The following is a 17221-nucleotide window of genomic DNA, read 5'->3' as shown; positions in this document are numbered from 1 at the left end:
AGGGTCTGAAGGCTTATGTAAATGTCATATTACCGTTTTTTTATGTATACATTTGCAAAAATGTCTAAAAAACTGTTATCGCTTTGTCATTATGGGTGTTGTGTTTAGATTGATGAGGGGGAAAAACTATTTAATAGACTTTAGAATGAGGCTGTAATGTAACAAAATGTGAAGGGGTCTGAATACTTTCTGAATACACTGTACAGTATTGTAATGAAACAGGCAGGGAACAGGCCTCGAACCGTCGACCTTCTATAGCCCGAAGTCTGTGACACAGAAGCATTCTCCAGCGGCAGAGTCGATATCCGCGCTTATAAACCCAGGGTCGTTACACTATGTAGCGAATATATACAAGAAGCGGGCATTTGAAAGGTCAATCGTATCATCTAATTAGATTGCAAACTGTTTTAATGCGCGGACTCTGTCTAAAACCTGTGATTCAGTATCATCTGCCATATCCTGGATTATACACGTCACAGTGTTATTGTAAAGTGGGATTTCACTGACCTTTGCAGCAGCAGTTGGGACTAAAACTTTTCGACAAGCATCCATGACTGAGGGCATGACTAGTGTTAGGGTTGAACTGGCTATTTGTATGCATAACCTTTATAATATACCGGGGAAGCTATGTTACAATTTTGAAGACAAGAAGAACTACAACCGGCAACAGGAAGTGCGTCACGACACTGGGATCAGCCTACACGCCGACGACAGGAGGAGCAAGTTTAAACCACGCTCCTCCTCCCTAGGACAGGCCAGCATTGAGCAGGAACTATCACTGTCAGAGTATAAAAGAGAGAATGATAGGATGTGTCGTTCTCTTCTTCTGTTTTGCCCTGCGAGGTATCACAGAGAGACCGTATACGAACGACACATTTACCATACACGTGTTTGCATTAATTAAAATACAGCTAAATCAGAAGTCACTATGTGCTGACTATTTTGTTCTATTACCAGAAACGAACTGTCGCAACATTAACACTAGCTTGTCAACTATAGTAAAAGGAGCCTGGCGCTTGGAAATGTTATGAGAGAGTACGAAGCCTTCAGTAAAGTGTCGTTGTCTGTAAAATTATTGCGCAGCATTTTTGTTTAGTTGGACATCTCATCTCTTTTTGGTAAAACAAAATCTCATATTTATACTTGAGATGGTGATGCTTTGTTTCTAAATGTCTGCGCATTTTCAATGGCTTCATAGCATCGTTTCTGAGGCAAGTCTGACAGACCGGTTTTGGTGTGCAGCTGTCATTTTAAACAAATCCAGGGAGAGAGAGTGAGCGTGCATGCTGCGCGGCAGGGCTATACTAGTATGTGTGTGTGCTTAGTGTAGCTATACTTCGTCATGGCAACACAATTAGTTTACTGCAGCCTCGGTTCAAAATATATCCCATCTTTATCCTAGACTGCAGCATGCATAGTTCAGCGCATTGCGCAAGTAGGCCTACCTCAAATTGGCCTATTTATTGAAGTCAAATATGCCACTGCCCCAGGCTGATCCCCCCCCCCAAAAAAGATATTCATGACAAATATTCCTCCACGGACCGGTTTTGTCTGGCTGCACTAGACTACCTGCCACCTTATTATATATTATACCATTATATATTAATAAATAATAGTAATGCTCAACAGTTCAGGTAGTATGTTAATAGATGGTATGTTTGTCTAATGTTTTGTAAACATTAATATTGTGTCAGGAAGACAAGGCTCTGATTCACCACCTGATAATCTTTATTCAGGGTAAAACATTTCTCCACATTACCAGGAAGTCATTCAGAGATAAACCTAAAACAGTGCTCAACACGTGGGCTAAATACCAGTCGAAACAGTTAAACACAAATAATTTCCATTTGAATTTCACATTTAGTTTTTATTAACAATAAATTACTTCTTACATAATGAAATTACACAATTATTTAGTAATTATTTAATCACATATTGAATATTCAAGGCTTACAATATACACATACTGTACTCATCACACACACACACGTTTTGTCACTCGCATGCCATTGCAGTTCTGTCAGTGTGCTGGCACATTCTGTGCAGATGCGTCAGGACCTGGTGTCTGTGGAGGGTTTTTGGTGTTAGACAGGTTGTGCTGGATTTCCCCAAGTGTTTGTGTGTGTGTGCGTGCATGCATGTGTAAGTAGCATATCAGTATTGGCGAGGGAACTGACCCCCAGAACACGTCCTCTGTGTAAGCAAGGCCTGTGATTCTGTAGTGCTCGTCTTCGCCAGTCGATTACCTCCATCCCAATACTGAGCACCCAGTCATGTGATTGTTCTCTTTACTATACAGAATCATGAAACATTCATGGTTAATTTCCATTCAATGCTGGTGGCCTGTTTTTAAAACTTGCTTCTTGAATGGTTTCAATAGAGGAGTTGCTCTTTACAAAAGGGTGGATCGCCAAGCCATTGTTCTGGGGGATTTAACTCTCAAGCAAAGAAGTGCTTTAAAAAAAATGAAAGCACAAAATCACACCCATGCAGTTGAGGCAAGGTTACGATACATTCACATGCTGCCATCCCCTTGAGAACTGTTTCTGTGGTTATCATCTTCTCCCATCACATGCATAGCTCCTGTTCCACCGGAGCCTTGTTTTACAGTTAGACTGTTAGTGCTGAATCATTCCACTGGAAGTAGTGTAAGACATGCAGTGTGTTGGAGTTATGGACGAAGTGCTCTGATCGTAGGACCCATCAGGGGAGCCTGGGACCCTAAACCCTGCAGCCTGGGACCCTAAACCCTGCAGCCTGGGACCCTAAATCCTGCAGCCTGGGGCCGTAAACCCTGGCACACCAAAACCACCGGAGAAGGGGAAACAGTTAACAGGAAATAATGTCATTGCATCACTTCCTCCAATGCAATCCCATGCTGAAATCACATGATCTCTGTCATTTGACCCATGTGGTCCAGTAAAGATTGGTTGGAACCCCCTGGCAGCAATCACTTTCAGAGTGGAATATTATGTGCTTCACTGCTCCTCCTCTGACTGGTCAGTCCAGGTACCAAAGAAGTTGGAGACTTTGGGTGTTTTGGGGGTGCGTCTGGCCCCCCTGGAGCCCAGTCTGGCCCCTGAGGAAGCACCCCCTCCCTGGGCCAGGTGGATCCTCTGGCACTCCCTGAGGTTCTGGGCCCGCACTTCCTGGTTCTGGATCTCCTCTACCACCCGACAGGGGAACCAGCCCCTCTCTCCATCATGGAGCCTCTCACCCATCATCCAGCCTGAGGGGGTGATAGAGAGGAAAAAGCGAGAGAGAGGGGAGAGGGAGAGATATTAAATAACAGGCAGCCTGGTGAATCTACAGTAGAGGTCCTAGTAATAACATCTCCCAGGAGATATGTTGTCTGGTCTCACCATCGTCTGTTCTCTCCAGGATGTTCAGCAAGTCAGCCATCTCAATGGACAGCTCATCTGGCTCCTGAGACGAGTACGACTGAATACATTGGACCTGGGGAGAAGCTGACCACACACACACCATGGCCCATTAATAGTATACACTATATACACAAAAGTATGTGGACACCCCTTCAAATTAGTGGATTTTGCTATTTCAACCACATTCGTTGCTGACAGGTTTAAAATAGAGCACAAAGCCATGCAATCTCCATAGACAAACAATGACAGTAGAACGGTCTTACTGAAGAGCTCAGTGACTTTCAAAGTGGCACCGTCATAGGATGCCATCTCAATTCGTCAAATTTCTGCCCTGCTGGGGCTTCCCTGGTCAACTACACTTATTGTGAAGTGGAAACGTTTAGGAGCAACAACGGCTCAGCCGCGAAGTGGTAGGCCACACAAGCCCACAGAACGGGACTGCTGAGTGCCTAAGTGCATAGCACATAAAAATCGTCTGTCCTCGGTTGCTACACTCACTACCGAGTTCCAAACTGCCTTTGGAAGCAACATCAGCACAAGAACTGTTCGTCGTGAGCATCATGAAATAGGTTTCCATGGCCGAGGAGCCACACACAAGCCTAAGATCACCATGCGCCATGCCAAGCATCAGCTGGAGTGGTGTAAAGCTCACTGCCATTGGACTCTGGAGCACTGGAAACGCGTTCTCTGGAGTGATGAATCACTCTTCCTCATCTGGCAGTCCGACGGACAAATCTGGGTTTGGCGGATGCTAGGACAACGCTACCTGCCCCAATGCATAGTGCCAACTGTTTGGTGGATGAGGAATAATGATCTGGGGCTGTTTTTCACGGTTCGGGCTAGGTCCCTTAGTTCCAGTGAAGAGAAATCTAAACTCAACAGCATACAATGACATTCTGGATGATTCTGTGCATCCTACTTTGTGGCAACAGTTTGGAGAAGGCCCTTTCCTGTTTCAGCATGACAACGTCCCTGTGTACAAAGCGCGGTCCATACCGAAATGGTTTGTTGAGATTGGTGTGTAAGAACTTGACTGGCCTGCACAGAGCCCTGACCTCAACCCCATCAAACACCTTTGAGATGAAATGGAATGCTGACTGCGAGCCTGGCCTAGTCGCCCAACATCACTAATAATATTGTGGCTGAATGGAAGCAAGTCCCCGCAGCAATGTTCCAACATCTAGTGGAAATCCCTTCCCAGAAGAGTGGAGGCTGTTATAGCAGCAAAGGGGGGGACCAACTCCATATTAATGCCCATGATTTTGGAATGAGATGTTCGACGAGCAGGTGTCCACATACTTTTGGTCATGTAGTGTATATACCACCTGGTATTTGGTACCTAAGAGTTCAGCTGTGAGTAGTGGATGTCATCTCTGAGTCGGTGTGTGTCATCTTTGTGTACGTCTCACCTGGTTGATGGGCGCTGGTGGACATGAATCGTGTGCGGCGATTTGGCGTGAGAGCACAAATCCACCGCAACTTATCACTCCTGGCAGCAGCACACAGGAACACATGGGAGATTGATTCGTTATAAACAATGACATACAGAGAAATACTGTACAGAGTACACTAGGTGCCGAGGGGTCTTGAGACTCATATATAATACTGTTAGTTGTAGTCACTCACATGCTGGAGGTCTTGAGCATGTAGTTGACAGGCCTCTCCTCCTGGTTCTCCAGGAGTTTCAGGTTGAACACATTGGCCAGCATCTGACCCTGGTCTTCCAGGTCCTCAGTCCTCAGCATAGCCCGTGTGCACGAGTCTAGCACCTGGAACTTCTCACCACTGACACACACATTTTATTCATATATATATATATATATATATAAATAAACAAACAAACAAAGCCTGCTGTGAGCACAGGGCAGTTTGGCAGGTAGTAGACTTCGAAACTGCCTGTATACAAAATAATGTGACGTGGGGGGAGCAATAGAAAGTCCCAGACTGAAAGTGGGTGTGCTGTGACCACCAATGACCACTAGCTGTCTGTGTGATGATGCCATGTGCTGACCTGGAGCTGCGCTTGGTGATGAGCAGCAGGTTGTTGAAGAGGAACAGGTAGACAGGGTGGTGGAGCTTCTTGCTCCGCATGGTCCTAGTGCTCTTGGGCCCGGCCATCTGCTGCACCTCACCCTTCTTCAGCAACCAGCGGGAGTGGGAGATCACCGGCACCGACTGGAGGGAAAGGGTCACAGTTCACAAGGTCAGAGTTCAACTCAGGATTATTACAAATCATGGAGATCTCTTTTTCTTTTTTTTACAATATAGTTTTTATATTTGAAATGCCAACATTTTTGGTCCATCGACCTCCTTAAAGGATTCAAACAGACAATGACCCTAACTGCGATAGATAACCTTTGACTAAGTCTGTTTGTGCCAGTCTGGCAGTGTAACTGTTTTTCTATACAGAATATAGACATGTTGTCACATGACTGGCAGCTGCAGGTACCTTAGACTTGAACTCCAGTGTTTTCTCAATGCTGATGAGTTCCTCTGTACGACTCATCTTCCTCACACCCTCGTTGCACTCCTTCACAATCTGACATGCACACAAACAAACCATTAAATAAGGAACACATCCCAAGGCTCCCTTGGAATTGTTTTTAGTCAGTTAAAGACATGCTCCAGAACTTTGGCGACTAAGCATTTTTTAAACCTCCCGCTTTGACCTGGATGTGTCAATGTATAGTTTATGTAAGGGATAATCAACGAGGGGCTATGCGTTCTATGGAAAATAATGAATGACATGGAAGTTTTTAAAAGACGCGCTAAAGGAGTGGAACACCAAGTTGATTATCCCGTTAATACCATGGCTATAATTAAACACATTTGCCACTATAAATATGTTCATTTGCCAGTAGAAATGTGTTCAACACCCACTGAAGTATCTAGCAAGTTTACTAGATAGCTACAGTAGTTGCCATGGTAACCAAACAGACCCACTAGTTTAGCTAACCAAACCATCAGTCCTTGCTTGCTATTACGAAAATCGAATTCAACAGCAGCTCAAACAAAACATGTAAAAAGGAAATATAACCATTGAATTCTGACTTGCAAATATACCATGCGTTATAGGGACATAATGGGTACACTAGAATGCCCTTCAAGCCAATCAGAAAGGAGTATTCAACAATGCCATTGTACAAACATGCATAATCTATAAACAGAATTACTGTCTTACCTCAATTAGCCACAAATTCCCTAGTTTGAAAGCGACTGTTTACTGGAAGCTAAGCGGCGCCATTTTCCCTACATTTTCCCACATGGGGGCCAGCCCCCTAGCAATTCCAATTCTAGCCAATGAGCTTCAGCCCTCGCCATTTGAGAGGCAGCTAGCAAGGTGCACAGACAGAAGAGCGAGAGAGAGGGCAATGATGTGGTTAACATATCTGCACATATGTGACGTAGTACTACATTTTCGGGCACCACTTTTGGCTCGTGAGAGCTACTTTCAAAACTACTGGCAAAAATGTATACAAAAGTACCGGAGAGTCTTTTTAACAGAACATTACTGGGAGGTAAATAATATATTTACATTTTTATTACATTTAAGTCATTTAGCAGACGCTCTTATCCAGAGCGACTTACAAAATGCTGCATTCACCTTATGATATCCAGTGGAACAACCACTTTACAATAGTGCATCTAAATCTTTTAAGGGGGGGGGGGGGGGGGGGGTTAGAAGGATTACTTTATCCTATCCTAAGTATTCCTTAAAGAGGTGGGGTTTCAGGTGTCTCCGGAAGGTGGTGATTGACTCCGCTGTCCTGGCGTCGTGAGGGAGCTTGTTCCACCATTGGGGTGCCAGAGCAGCGAACAGTTTTGACTGGGCTGAGCGGGAACTGTGCTTCCTCAGAGGTAGGGGGGCCAGCAGGCCAGTGGTGGATGAACGCAGTGCCCTTGTTTGGGTGTAGGGCCTGATCAGAGCCTGAAGGTATGGAGGTGCCGTTCCCTTCACAGCTCCGTAGGGAATCACCATGGTCTTGTAGCGGATGCGAGCTTCAACTGGAAGCCAGTGGAGAGAGCGGAGGAGCGGGGTGACGTGAGAGAACTTGGGAAGGTTGAACACCAGACGGGCTGCGGCGTTCTGGATGAGTTGTAGGGGTTTAATGGCACAGGCAGGGAGCCCAGCCAACAGCGAGTTGCAGTAATCCAGACGGGAGATGACAAGTGCCTGGATTAGGACCTGCGCCGCTTCCTGTGTGAGGCAGGGTCGTACTCTGCGAATATATGCAAAATGTGACGACGACAATTAACCTCATCATGACAATCATCATTCCATACAAAGCATAGAGAGGGGTGACAAGACTAAGTCTTCTCAACATGATGATGGCGATGATTGTTTTTTAATGTAACACTCAACACCATGACATGCCCTGAGCCAATAATCACCACCAGCACTACTTCCTCCAACACGCCCCAGGCCAGTACTGAACCAAATCCAGCATGCTTTCATCTCTCCCAGACTGGTTTGGTACTGTAAACTGGTTTGGTACTGTTACTGTACCTGCGTCAGTACTGGACCCAAGCAAAGTCAGCACCCCTCACTACTGTACCTGCTCCAGCTGCTGGTGAGCCTTGATGGCATTAGCCTCAATCTCTGAATACTCCTCTGCCTTCTTCAGAATGTTCTGCAAGCAAACACAGCATCAGAAGTTCAAAGCAAAACCTACATCCTGAATACTGATACTGCAATATGTTAGCACACAGTAAAGCATTATCACAACTATTATTAACTTTTAAAGAAGCACCATGTTTACCTGGACCAGCATTTTGAGTCGTGTGATCCTCTGGAAGGGGAGGATGAGGAAGGATGTGAAGGACAGGCCTCGGACACACGGATGGTTCTCCAGCTGAACCATGGCCTCGCGGAATAACTGATTTCCCTGTCTGGACAAAACACATGCATGTTCAAACCACCACAAAGACAGCCAACACAAAACACATGCATGTTCAAACCACCACAAAGACAGCCAACACAAAACACATGCATGTTCAAACAACCCCAGACTGAATCAGTGATGTTGTCTGACCCCATACGGTCTACGCAGAGAGTAGACAAGCTTCCGAGTTGATATATGTTGCAGCAGACTACTACATGAGCAACAAATCATCACACTGACGTCATCCAGGCAAGTCCAAACACACAGACCACACAGATCCATCCTTCCATACAATGTGACCTACGGAAAACCACAGCCACCTGCTGACTATGACTTCACACTGTCTTGGCAGTACAACCAACTGCCCAGCAGAGGTCTCCCTCGCTAAAGTTAGCTTGATCTCTAGCTCAGCAAGCTTAGTTCTTTCCACACAGTGTTTAATAAAACTTAGAGAGTTTTCATAGAGAGGACAACAATCGCCTTTACAAAATTTTTACGCAAGCTACATGCAGCCTGTCAATAATCTGGTTAGGAATGAGAGGCATCAGTGAAAACCTCTTAAGAATCTCCCAGCCAGCAGGGCTAAACAGCTGCTCACACTAATGTCACCAATACCTTGGTGACTCAGAACACAGTCACTGACGTTCTATATGTCATTAATGGTCGTTAATGCTATGCCGATGATCGCTATATCACATTATATGGAATATGTCAATACAGCACATACCGGTAACTGCCAAAATAATGGAAACACTTGAGTAAATGATGGATACAAAGTACATTGAAAGTAAGTGCTTCCACACAGGTGTTGTTCCTGAGTTAATGAAGCTATTAACATCCCATTGTGCTTAGGTTCACGTATAAAAATGCTGGGTAGTTCATTCTTTTGGCTACCATGGCTATTCCCCCAAAGGATGACAACGCCCCCACGATTGGCCACTGAATGGTTTGATGGAAGAATGGTGTCGCATCCCTCCAACAGAGTTCCAGACACATGTAGAATCTATGCCACGGTACATTGAAGCTGTTCTGGCTCATGGTGGCCCCACACCGTATTAAATCAAATAAAACGTTATTTGTCACATGCGCCGAATACAACAGGTGTAGATCTTACAGTGAAATGCGTACCTTACAAGCCCTTAACCAACAATGCAGTTAAGAAAATTGAGTGTTAAGAAAATATTTACTAAAATCAACTGAAGCAAAAAAAATTTAAAATAAAAATAAACAGTAACAAGGCTATATACAGGGGGTACTGGTACCGAGTCAATGTGCGGGGCTACAGGTTAGTTGATGTAATTGATGTAATATGTACATGTAGGTAGAGGTAAAGGGACTATACATAGATAATCAACAGAGAGTAGCAGCAGCGTAAAAATGGAGGTGGGTCAATGCAAATAGTCCAGGTAGTCATTTGATAAGCTGTTCAGGAGTCTTATGGCTTGGGGGTAGCAGCTGTTAAGAAGCCTTTTGGACCTAGACTTGGCGCTCCGGTACCGCTTGCCGTGCGGTAGCAGAGAGAACAGTCTATTACTCGGGTGGCTGGAGTCTTTGGCAATTTTTAGGGCCTTCCTCTGACACCGCCTGGTATAGAGGTCCTGGATGGCAGGATGCTTGGCTCCAGTGATGTACTGGGCCGTACGCACTACCCTCTGTAGTGCCTTGCGATCGGAGGCCGAGCAGTTGCCTTATCATGCCAGGATGCTCTCGATGGTGCAGCTGTAGAACTTTAAGGATCTGAGGACCCATGCTAAATATTTTCAGTCTCCTGAGGGGTAATAGGCGTTGTCGTGCCTTCTTCACAACTGTCTTGGTGTGTTTGGACCATGATAGTTTGTTGGTGATGTGGACATCAAGGATCTTGAAGCTCTCAACCTGCTCCATTACAGCCCCATCGATGAGAATGGGGGCGTGCTCAGTCCTCATTATCCTGTAGTCCACCATCATCTCATTTGTCTTGATCACGTTGAGGGAGATGTTGTTGTCCTGGCACCACATGGCCAGGTCTCTGACCTCCTCCCTATAGGCTGTCTCATCGTTGTCAGTGATCAGGCCTACCACTGTTGTGTCAATGACAAACTTGATGATGGTGTTGGAGTCGTGCCTGGCCGTGCAGTCATGAGTGAACAGGGAGTACATGAGGGGACTGAGCACGTTCATTTTGTGGAATTTCTTTCTTTCTTAATGCGTTTGAGACAATCAGTTGTGTTGTGACAAGGTAGGGATGGTATACAGAACATAGCCCTATTTGGTAAAAGATCAAGTCCATATTATGTCAAAAACAGCTCAAATAAGCAAAGAGAAATGACAGTCCATCATTACTTTAAGACATTTAGGTCAGTCATTACAGAACATTTCAAGAACTTTGAAAGTATCTTCAAGTGCAGTCGCAAAAACCATCAAGCACTATGATGAAACTTGCTCTCATGAGGACCGCCCAAGGAAAGGAAGACCGAGAGTTAACTCTGCTGCAGAGGAGTGCTTTGCAGAGTTCAAATAACAGACATCTCAACATCAACTGTTCAGAGGAGACTGGGTAAATCAGGCCTTCATGGTCAAATTGCTGCAAAGAAACCACTACTAAAGGAAACCAATAAGAAGAACGGACTTGCTTGGGCCAAGAAACACGAGCAATGGACATTAAAACGGTAGAAATCTGTCCTTTGGTCTGATGAGTTCAAATTTGATATTTTTGGTTCCAACTGCCGTGTCTTTGTGAGACGCAGAGTAGCTGAACGGATGATCTCCGCATGTGTGGTTCCCACTGTGAAGCATGGAGGAGGAGCTGTGATGGTGTGGGGGGGCTTTGCTGGTGACACTGTCAATGATTTATTTATAATTCAAGGCACACTTAACCAGCATGGCCACAGCATTCTGCAGCGATACACCATCCCATCTGGGTTGCGCTTAGTGGGTCTATCATTTGTTTTTCAACAGGAAAATGACCCAACACACCTCCAGACTGTGTAAGCGCTATTTGATCAAGTGATGGAGTGCTGCATCAGATGACCTAGCCTCCATAATCACCCAACCTCAACCCAATTGAGACGGTTTGGGATGAGTTGGACCGCAGAGTGAAGGAAAAGCAGCCAACAAGTGCTCAGCATATGTGGGAACTCCTTCAACACTTTTGGAAAAGTATTCCAGGCAAAGCTGGTTGAGAGAATCCCAAGAGTGTGCAAAGCTGTCATCAAGGCAAAGGGTGGCTATGTTGAAGAATCTCAAATATAAAATATGTTTTGATTTGTTTAACACTTTTTTGGTTACTACATGATTCCATATGTGTTATTTCATAGTTTTCATGTCTTCACTATTATTCTACAATGTACATTTACATTTACATTTAAGTCATTTAGCAGACGCTCTTATCCAGAGCGACTTACAAATTGGTGCATTCACCTTATAATATCCAGTGGAACAACCACTTTACAATAGTGCATCTAAATCTTTTAAGGGGGGGGGTTAGAAGGATTACTTTATCCTATCCCAGGTATTCCTTGAAGAGGTGGGGTTTCAGGTGTCTCCGGAAGGTGGTGATTGACTCCGCTGTCCTGGCGTCGTGAGGGAGCTTGTTCCACCATTGGGGTGCCAGAGCAGCAAACAGTTTTGACTGGGCTGAGCGGGAACTGTGCTTCCTCAGAGGTAGGGAGGCGAGCAGGCCAGAGGTGGATGAACGGAGTGCCCTTGTTTGTAGAAAATAAAGAAAAACCCTTGAATGAGTAGGTGTCTCCAAACTTTTGACTGGTGTTTGAGATATATATATATCTATAGGCACAGAGACCAATCAGCCCAGACACAAGTAGGGACACACACGGACACACGGACACACACACACACACACACACACACACACACACACACACACACACACACACACACACACACACACACACACACACACACACACACAGATAGAGGGGTGAAGTGTGTGTGTGTGTGTGTGTGCTTCATCCAGATCAGGACAGGTGAACAAAATGTTATTCAATGCAGAGGTGTTCTGTTGTTATCATAGACACAGCTCAAGGTTCTTTCTCAAGGATTTGTTCTGTTCAGTCACTATGATGGACAGCCACTTTCCACTGTGCTGAAAGTCATGTGTTATTCTGTCAGGTATGCTGTCATACAACTCACAGACCATCATTTTATTCAGTGAGTACACATACAGTACATAGGTCTACTGCGCATAAACCACATAGATAGTCTTACTCAACAGTCAACTCTAAATTGAAAACGATGATCTGTGATGATCAACAGTTTGGCACAGCTGCCATACCAACCACAACACCATCTCTATTGTATTACTGCACAGAGAGGTTATACAACATATGGTACTACTGTAGACATTAGTTGGAGGGGTACCCACAGAGAGGTTATGCCAAATATTGTACTGCTGTAGACATTAGTTGGAGGGGTACCCACAGAGAGGTTATGCCAAATATTGTACTGCTGTAGACATTAGTTGGAGGGGTACCCACAGAGAGGTTATGCCAAATATTGTACTGCTGTAGACATTAGTTGGAGGGGTACCCACAGAATGCGTCGGTAGTTCTTCTCCTGATACACCTGGTTGATGACGTAGGTGATAAAGACATGGAAGTGGTTGACGGCGTGCTGGTGGACGATGTCACACACCTCTGAGATCTGGAGGGACTGTTCGATGCGGTTCTCCAGGTCCATTAGGAACCTAAGGAAGGATGAATAGTATGACGTCAGCAGCAGGGGACAGGTGAATAAATATCACCATACAACTATTACAGTATGATATGGAATGAAAGATGATTAAGGACTTGTTTGCTTTTTACTTTCAGAAAGCTTAACAGCAGTTTAGTGGGGTCAGTAATCAAACATTGCAGAGAGGATGGGGGGCTGATTAGTCACAGACACAAACGCTTCTCTTACCTCTCGCTGGCCTTCATCACCTCCTCAATGTTGGAGAACAGGAAGTGCATGTCTGATTGGCTGAGTGTGTTGACCAGCACAGGGTTCTTCAGGAAGTGGGTCTCCAGCACCTCCAGACTCTTGTAGTAGGACGCCTCTGAGGTTACCAGCTCAAACATGGCCTAGAGAAGAGAGAGAGGACACAGGTCAAGAAGGCACTCACTTACCATTCAGGTAAGACCTCTCTGAACTTTTACCCTACAGTATAACCTTTCACCTCTCTCTCTGCTGTACAGCCCTTCCCTCTACTGTATGACCTTTGATCTCACACCTCTTGTATGATGATCTCTCTCTGCGGTAGCTGGGTGAGCAGGCCGCTCTGCTGCACAACCTCCAGGTTCTGCCACAGACTCAGAGAGCGGGAGTTGTTCCTCAGCTGCAGCTGCAGGGCTGGTGGGGACGTCACCCCTAACCCTGCGCTGACCCCATAGGTCAACCCTTCCTGCTGCCGTCGCTGCTCGATCTCCTGCTGCTTGGATGTGTCCCGGTACTCCTGGTACAGGAAGGCTGGAGGGAGAAAAGGGACAAAATAGAAAGAAAAAAGACAGAAGGAAGACAACATGAGTCTGAGCACATGGTCAGGTTTGGTTTGATAACAATATTATATTATTAGGGATATTTAGCAGACACTTTAGTCTGAAGCCACATCACACAGCATATGTGGCCCATGGGGGAATCAAACTTATAACTCACAACTACACTTTGGTGTCTTTACATTGACCCCCGTTACCTAGAACTAAAATGTTCCCTTTATATTTATGTGAAATCGTAGAGTTGTAACTACATGAGTTATTGTGTACAGTCAATTTGGAAGGAATGGATCTCATCTCCTTTGAAAGAATGGATCTCATCTCTTATGAAAGAATGGATCTCATCTCCTTTGCATATTGGCAGGCCACCAATGGCTGACTGACTTCACATTTCTCTATCAGTCCTCTTTACCTTTCCCTCAGCCAGTTTCAGGTGAAAGAGGGCTGGATATTTGCACATTGATAAGCGAGGTGGTTAGCTGTGGAGGAGAACATTGGCACTGTGTGTATATGTGTGTGTGCGTGCACGCATGCATGTGTGAGTGTGTTCTGTCCTCTCACCCTACATAGAGGTTAAGGTGACGTTGAACAGCAGGAAACAGTTGCATAAGCCCCCTTAGTCAGATTCAAATGCTAACCTATTGTAGGTGGGCGTCTGGTATTGACACTTATATAAGAGAGGGAGAGAGAGAAAAGAGGGATATAAAGACAGGCAGAGCGAGAGATGGAGAGAGAGGGTAAGATTGAGAGAGAAGGAGAAAGAGGCATGCTTGAACCAACATGTTGACAAGAAGCACTTTTGCCTGAGTTCTTCTATTAATGCATCTGTTCAAAGGACATCCTTTTATTTACACATACAGAACAGGTGTGCAGCACATGATCTTTCACCCTGCAAGTGTGCAGCACCTGACCTTTGACCTTGCTCTGAACTCATCTATACCCATTACTGTAAGTACAGAGAACAGAGCCCCGCCACACACTAAACTTAACCTTCAACCTTGACGGATGCACAGTGAAGTTTTAAGTGATAGATGGATGCAACTTCAGGGAAATCTTGTTATTTTTAAGGCAATGTCATTGTTAACAGCAGTGTGTGTGTGTGTGTGTGTGTGTGTGTGTGTGTGTGTGTGTGTGTGTGTGTGTGTGTGTGTGTATACCTGCATTGATGCGTGTACCTGCATGTGTTTGTGTGTACCACTATCTGCGCATGTGTGTGTGGTGGAACAGAGAATATCATTATGTCAGTGCAGCAGCAGCTCTGGAGGTTGAAGTGCTGTGGGTGGAATACATATGTTACCTCCAACTTGCATGGAATTGACAGTTCTACTGGCTACATTTTTCTCACCAATGTTCTTGACAATGTTGAGACTGTAGCAGATGGATTCTATTTTCAATGGTGTTGAGCCCTTTCTTTCCCCATTGCTCACCAAACTGAGTAGAGAAAGAGAGAATGAGAGAAAGAAAGAAAAATAAAGACGAGAGATGAGCAAGGAGATGCTTTGACGTCAACGGCAAAGCACTGTTCATCCTATAATTTACAACAATTCGAGGACAATCATTGGAGCATCTGGAGGTCTATGAGAGTCAGATTGAGAGCACTTCATTTCACATTGTCCAAATACCATCTGTTCATTATGTGTGGCCTCCTGACACTGCATGAGAAATGTTAGATATTCACATCTCAACAGGCTACCAATAGATCCTTGTTCCCACAGACATTCCTTCTATGTGAGATTCCATCCTCAAAATCAATAATATGCATTTTAAAAAGAAGATTCACATAAAATAAGGAATATATTCATGCCGCAAGATTTAAACCAGAGCCCAGGGACTCCTTTTTGCTACCAAGATGGATTTGATAGAAGGTACAGAAATGCTGCAACTCACAAAAAAGAAATCTGAGGACTACATGTCTATCTCCACATTGCCTAGCTCACTACGTACTGTTTTAGTACTTCACTGAGCACCTCTTCAATAAGCTCACCCTCTTCAGCATATTATTACACAGAAATAAATCACCTGCAACATACTGCACTTTCACTAATCAATTGCCAATTAGCACATAATAACCACTTGCAGAACCCAACAGTTCTTCTCCCCATCTTTTTACCTGAGTTTGACTCCCTCTACATCGACCCCCTCTTCCGCTGGTTGCGGTGACTGTGTGTCCCCTCCGGGCTCCCGTACAGAGCAGGCGGCGATGCATTCTGAGAGGCTCTCCATGTCTTCAGTGTGTGCGCGCATGCCATGTGTCCGGTACAACAGAGCGCTAGAAACGGAGATGGAGGAAGTGGAGCCCCCTCCACACTGACCGCTAGCTGGAGAAGCATATACGCTCTTCCTCCCTCCTCCTCCTCCTCCTCCTCCTCCTCCGCTCCTCATCCAAAGAGGGGAAGAGGCCCCGCTAGAAAGTATGTGTGGGCTCCTGGGCTCCCCGTTGCTTGGCAACGCAGTTCCAGAATGGAGTGGACGTGGAGATGTTGGCATACTATATACAACAGGTACACAGTAATAAGCAGCTGCAATAACAATAAGCAAAAGAGATATCTCTACTTGAAGATGAGGCAAATATAACTCTAACTGTATTACAGTAACAAAAAAAGTATGAAAATGTATGCACTCAATACTTTAAGTCACTCTATATAAGAGCATCTGCTAAATTACTAAAATGTAAATTTAACTGTAACACACTCAGAAAACAGATATTTCTTGACACAATATATGGGACAAAGAGCAGTGCAGCTTGCTCTAGGCTCATATCTCACTCAATGGAAAGGCAGCTCATAAAAGATGGGTATAAATTGGTTGCTTCTCAGTTTGAGTGTGTGTCTGCGTGTGAGTGTCTGGGTTTGAATCAGTCTGGCCTGGCTTATGGCAAGGCTCACCGTCGTGCCCGGGGAGATAGGGGAGTTTTCTGGAGATCAGGGACACTGAGGGTGCTGCTGCCTGACCTGCTGGCTGGGCTGGGCTCCGGGCCAGGCCTCAGAGAGACTGCAGGGCCTGAAAGAGGGAGAGAGAAGATAATTAAGGGAAAGGGGTGTGAGCAAAGAGGAAACATACTCTAGCTCCATTTTCCTCTATTAAAACACACACACACACACACACACACACACACACACACACACACACACACACACACACACACACACACACACACACACACACACACACACACACACACACACACACACACACACACACACACAGGGCTGATTGGCAGGTGGTCATGACTTTGAAACTTCCTTTAAATGGAAGAATGTGTTGCTAGGAGAGAGAGTGTTTGAGTGTTGGATTGAGAGAGAGTGTTTTCACGTGAATAACTGGGTTTTCCTCTCAGTGCTGAACTAGTCTACTTAGTGATTGTTTTTCAATGGCACTGTTTGCCTAGCAGCTCCATTCTGGTTCTATAAAAGCTGCTGCACCACTGACTAACACCGTTCAGGCCTGATTTTCCTCTGGCAAACTGACACCAAGTGGGTGTGTTAAG

General features: G+C 45.1%; 1 protein-coding gene across 3 annotated transcripts in view; it reads right to left on the bottom strand.

The window, feature by feature from the left end:
* Positions 1-1707: 1707 nt before the first annotated feature.
* The window catches only part of LOC106581351 (ephexin-1), a 28618-nt gene continuing 13104 nt past the window's right edge, over positions 1708-17221 (bottom strand). For 2 of the 3 annotated variants that reach the window (XM_014163353.3, XM_045703946.2), the window contains 14 exons: positions 16620-16734; positions 15845-16222; positions 15080-15165; positions 13476-13711; positions 13166-13326; positions 12798-12950; positions 8144-8273; positions 7940-8014; positions 5833-5922; positions 5395-5558; positions 5010-5168; positions 4793-4872; positions 3363-3467; positions 1708-3229 (listed from right to left, as the gene is read on the bottom strand). In XM_014163353.3, the coding sequence (XP_014018828.2) occupies positions 2979-3229; positions 3363-3467; positions 4793-4872; positions 5010-5168; positions 5395-5558; positions 5833-5922; positions 7940-8014; positions 8144-8273; positions 12798-12950; positions 13166-13326; positions 13476-13711; positions 15080-15165; positions 15845-16222; positions 16620-16734 (2183 nt within the window). In that variant the 3' untranslated portion in view covers positions 1708-2978. Of the gene's footprint in view, positions 3230-3362; positions 3468-4722; positions 4873-5009; positions 5169-5394; positions 5559-5832; positions 5923-7939; positions 8015-8143; positions 8274-12797; positions 12951-13165; positions 13327-13475; positions 13712-15079; positions 15166-15844; positions 16223-16619; positions 16735-17221 lie in introns of those variants that run through there. The other variant, XM_045703945.2, reaches the window with a different exon arrangement.

Source organism: Salmo salar, chromosome 20, assembly GCF_965601325.2.
Source record: "Salmo salar chromosome 20, fSalSal1, whole genome shotgun sequence".
NCBI lineage: Eukaryota > Metazoa > Chordata > Actinopteri > Salmoniformes > Salmonidae > Salmo > Salmo salar.
The sequence above is the reverse complement of the archived record's forward strand: the minus strand, read 5'-3'. Positions and strand labels throughout refer to the sequence as shown.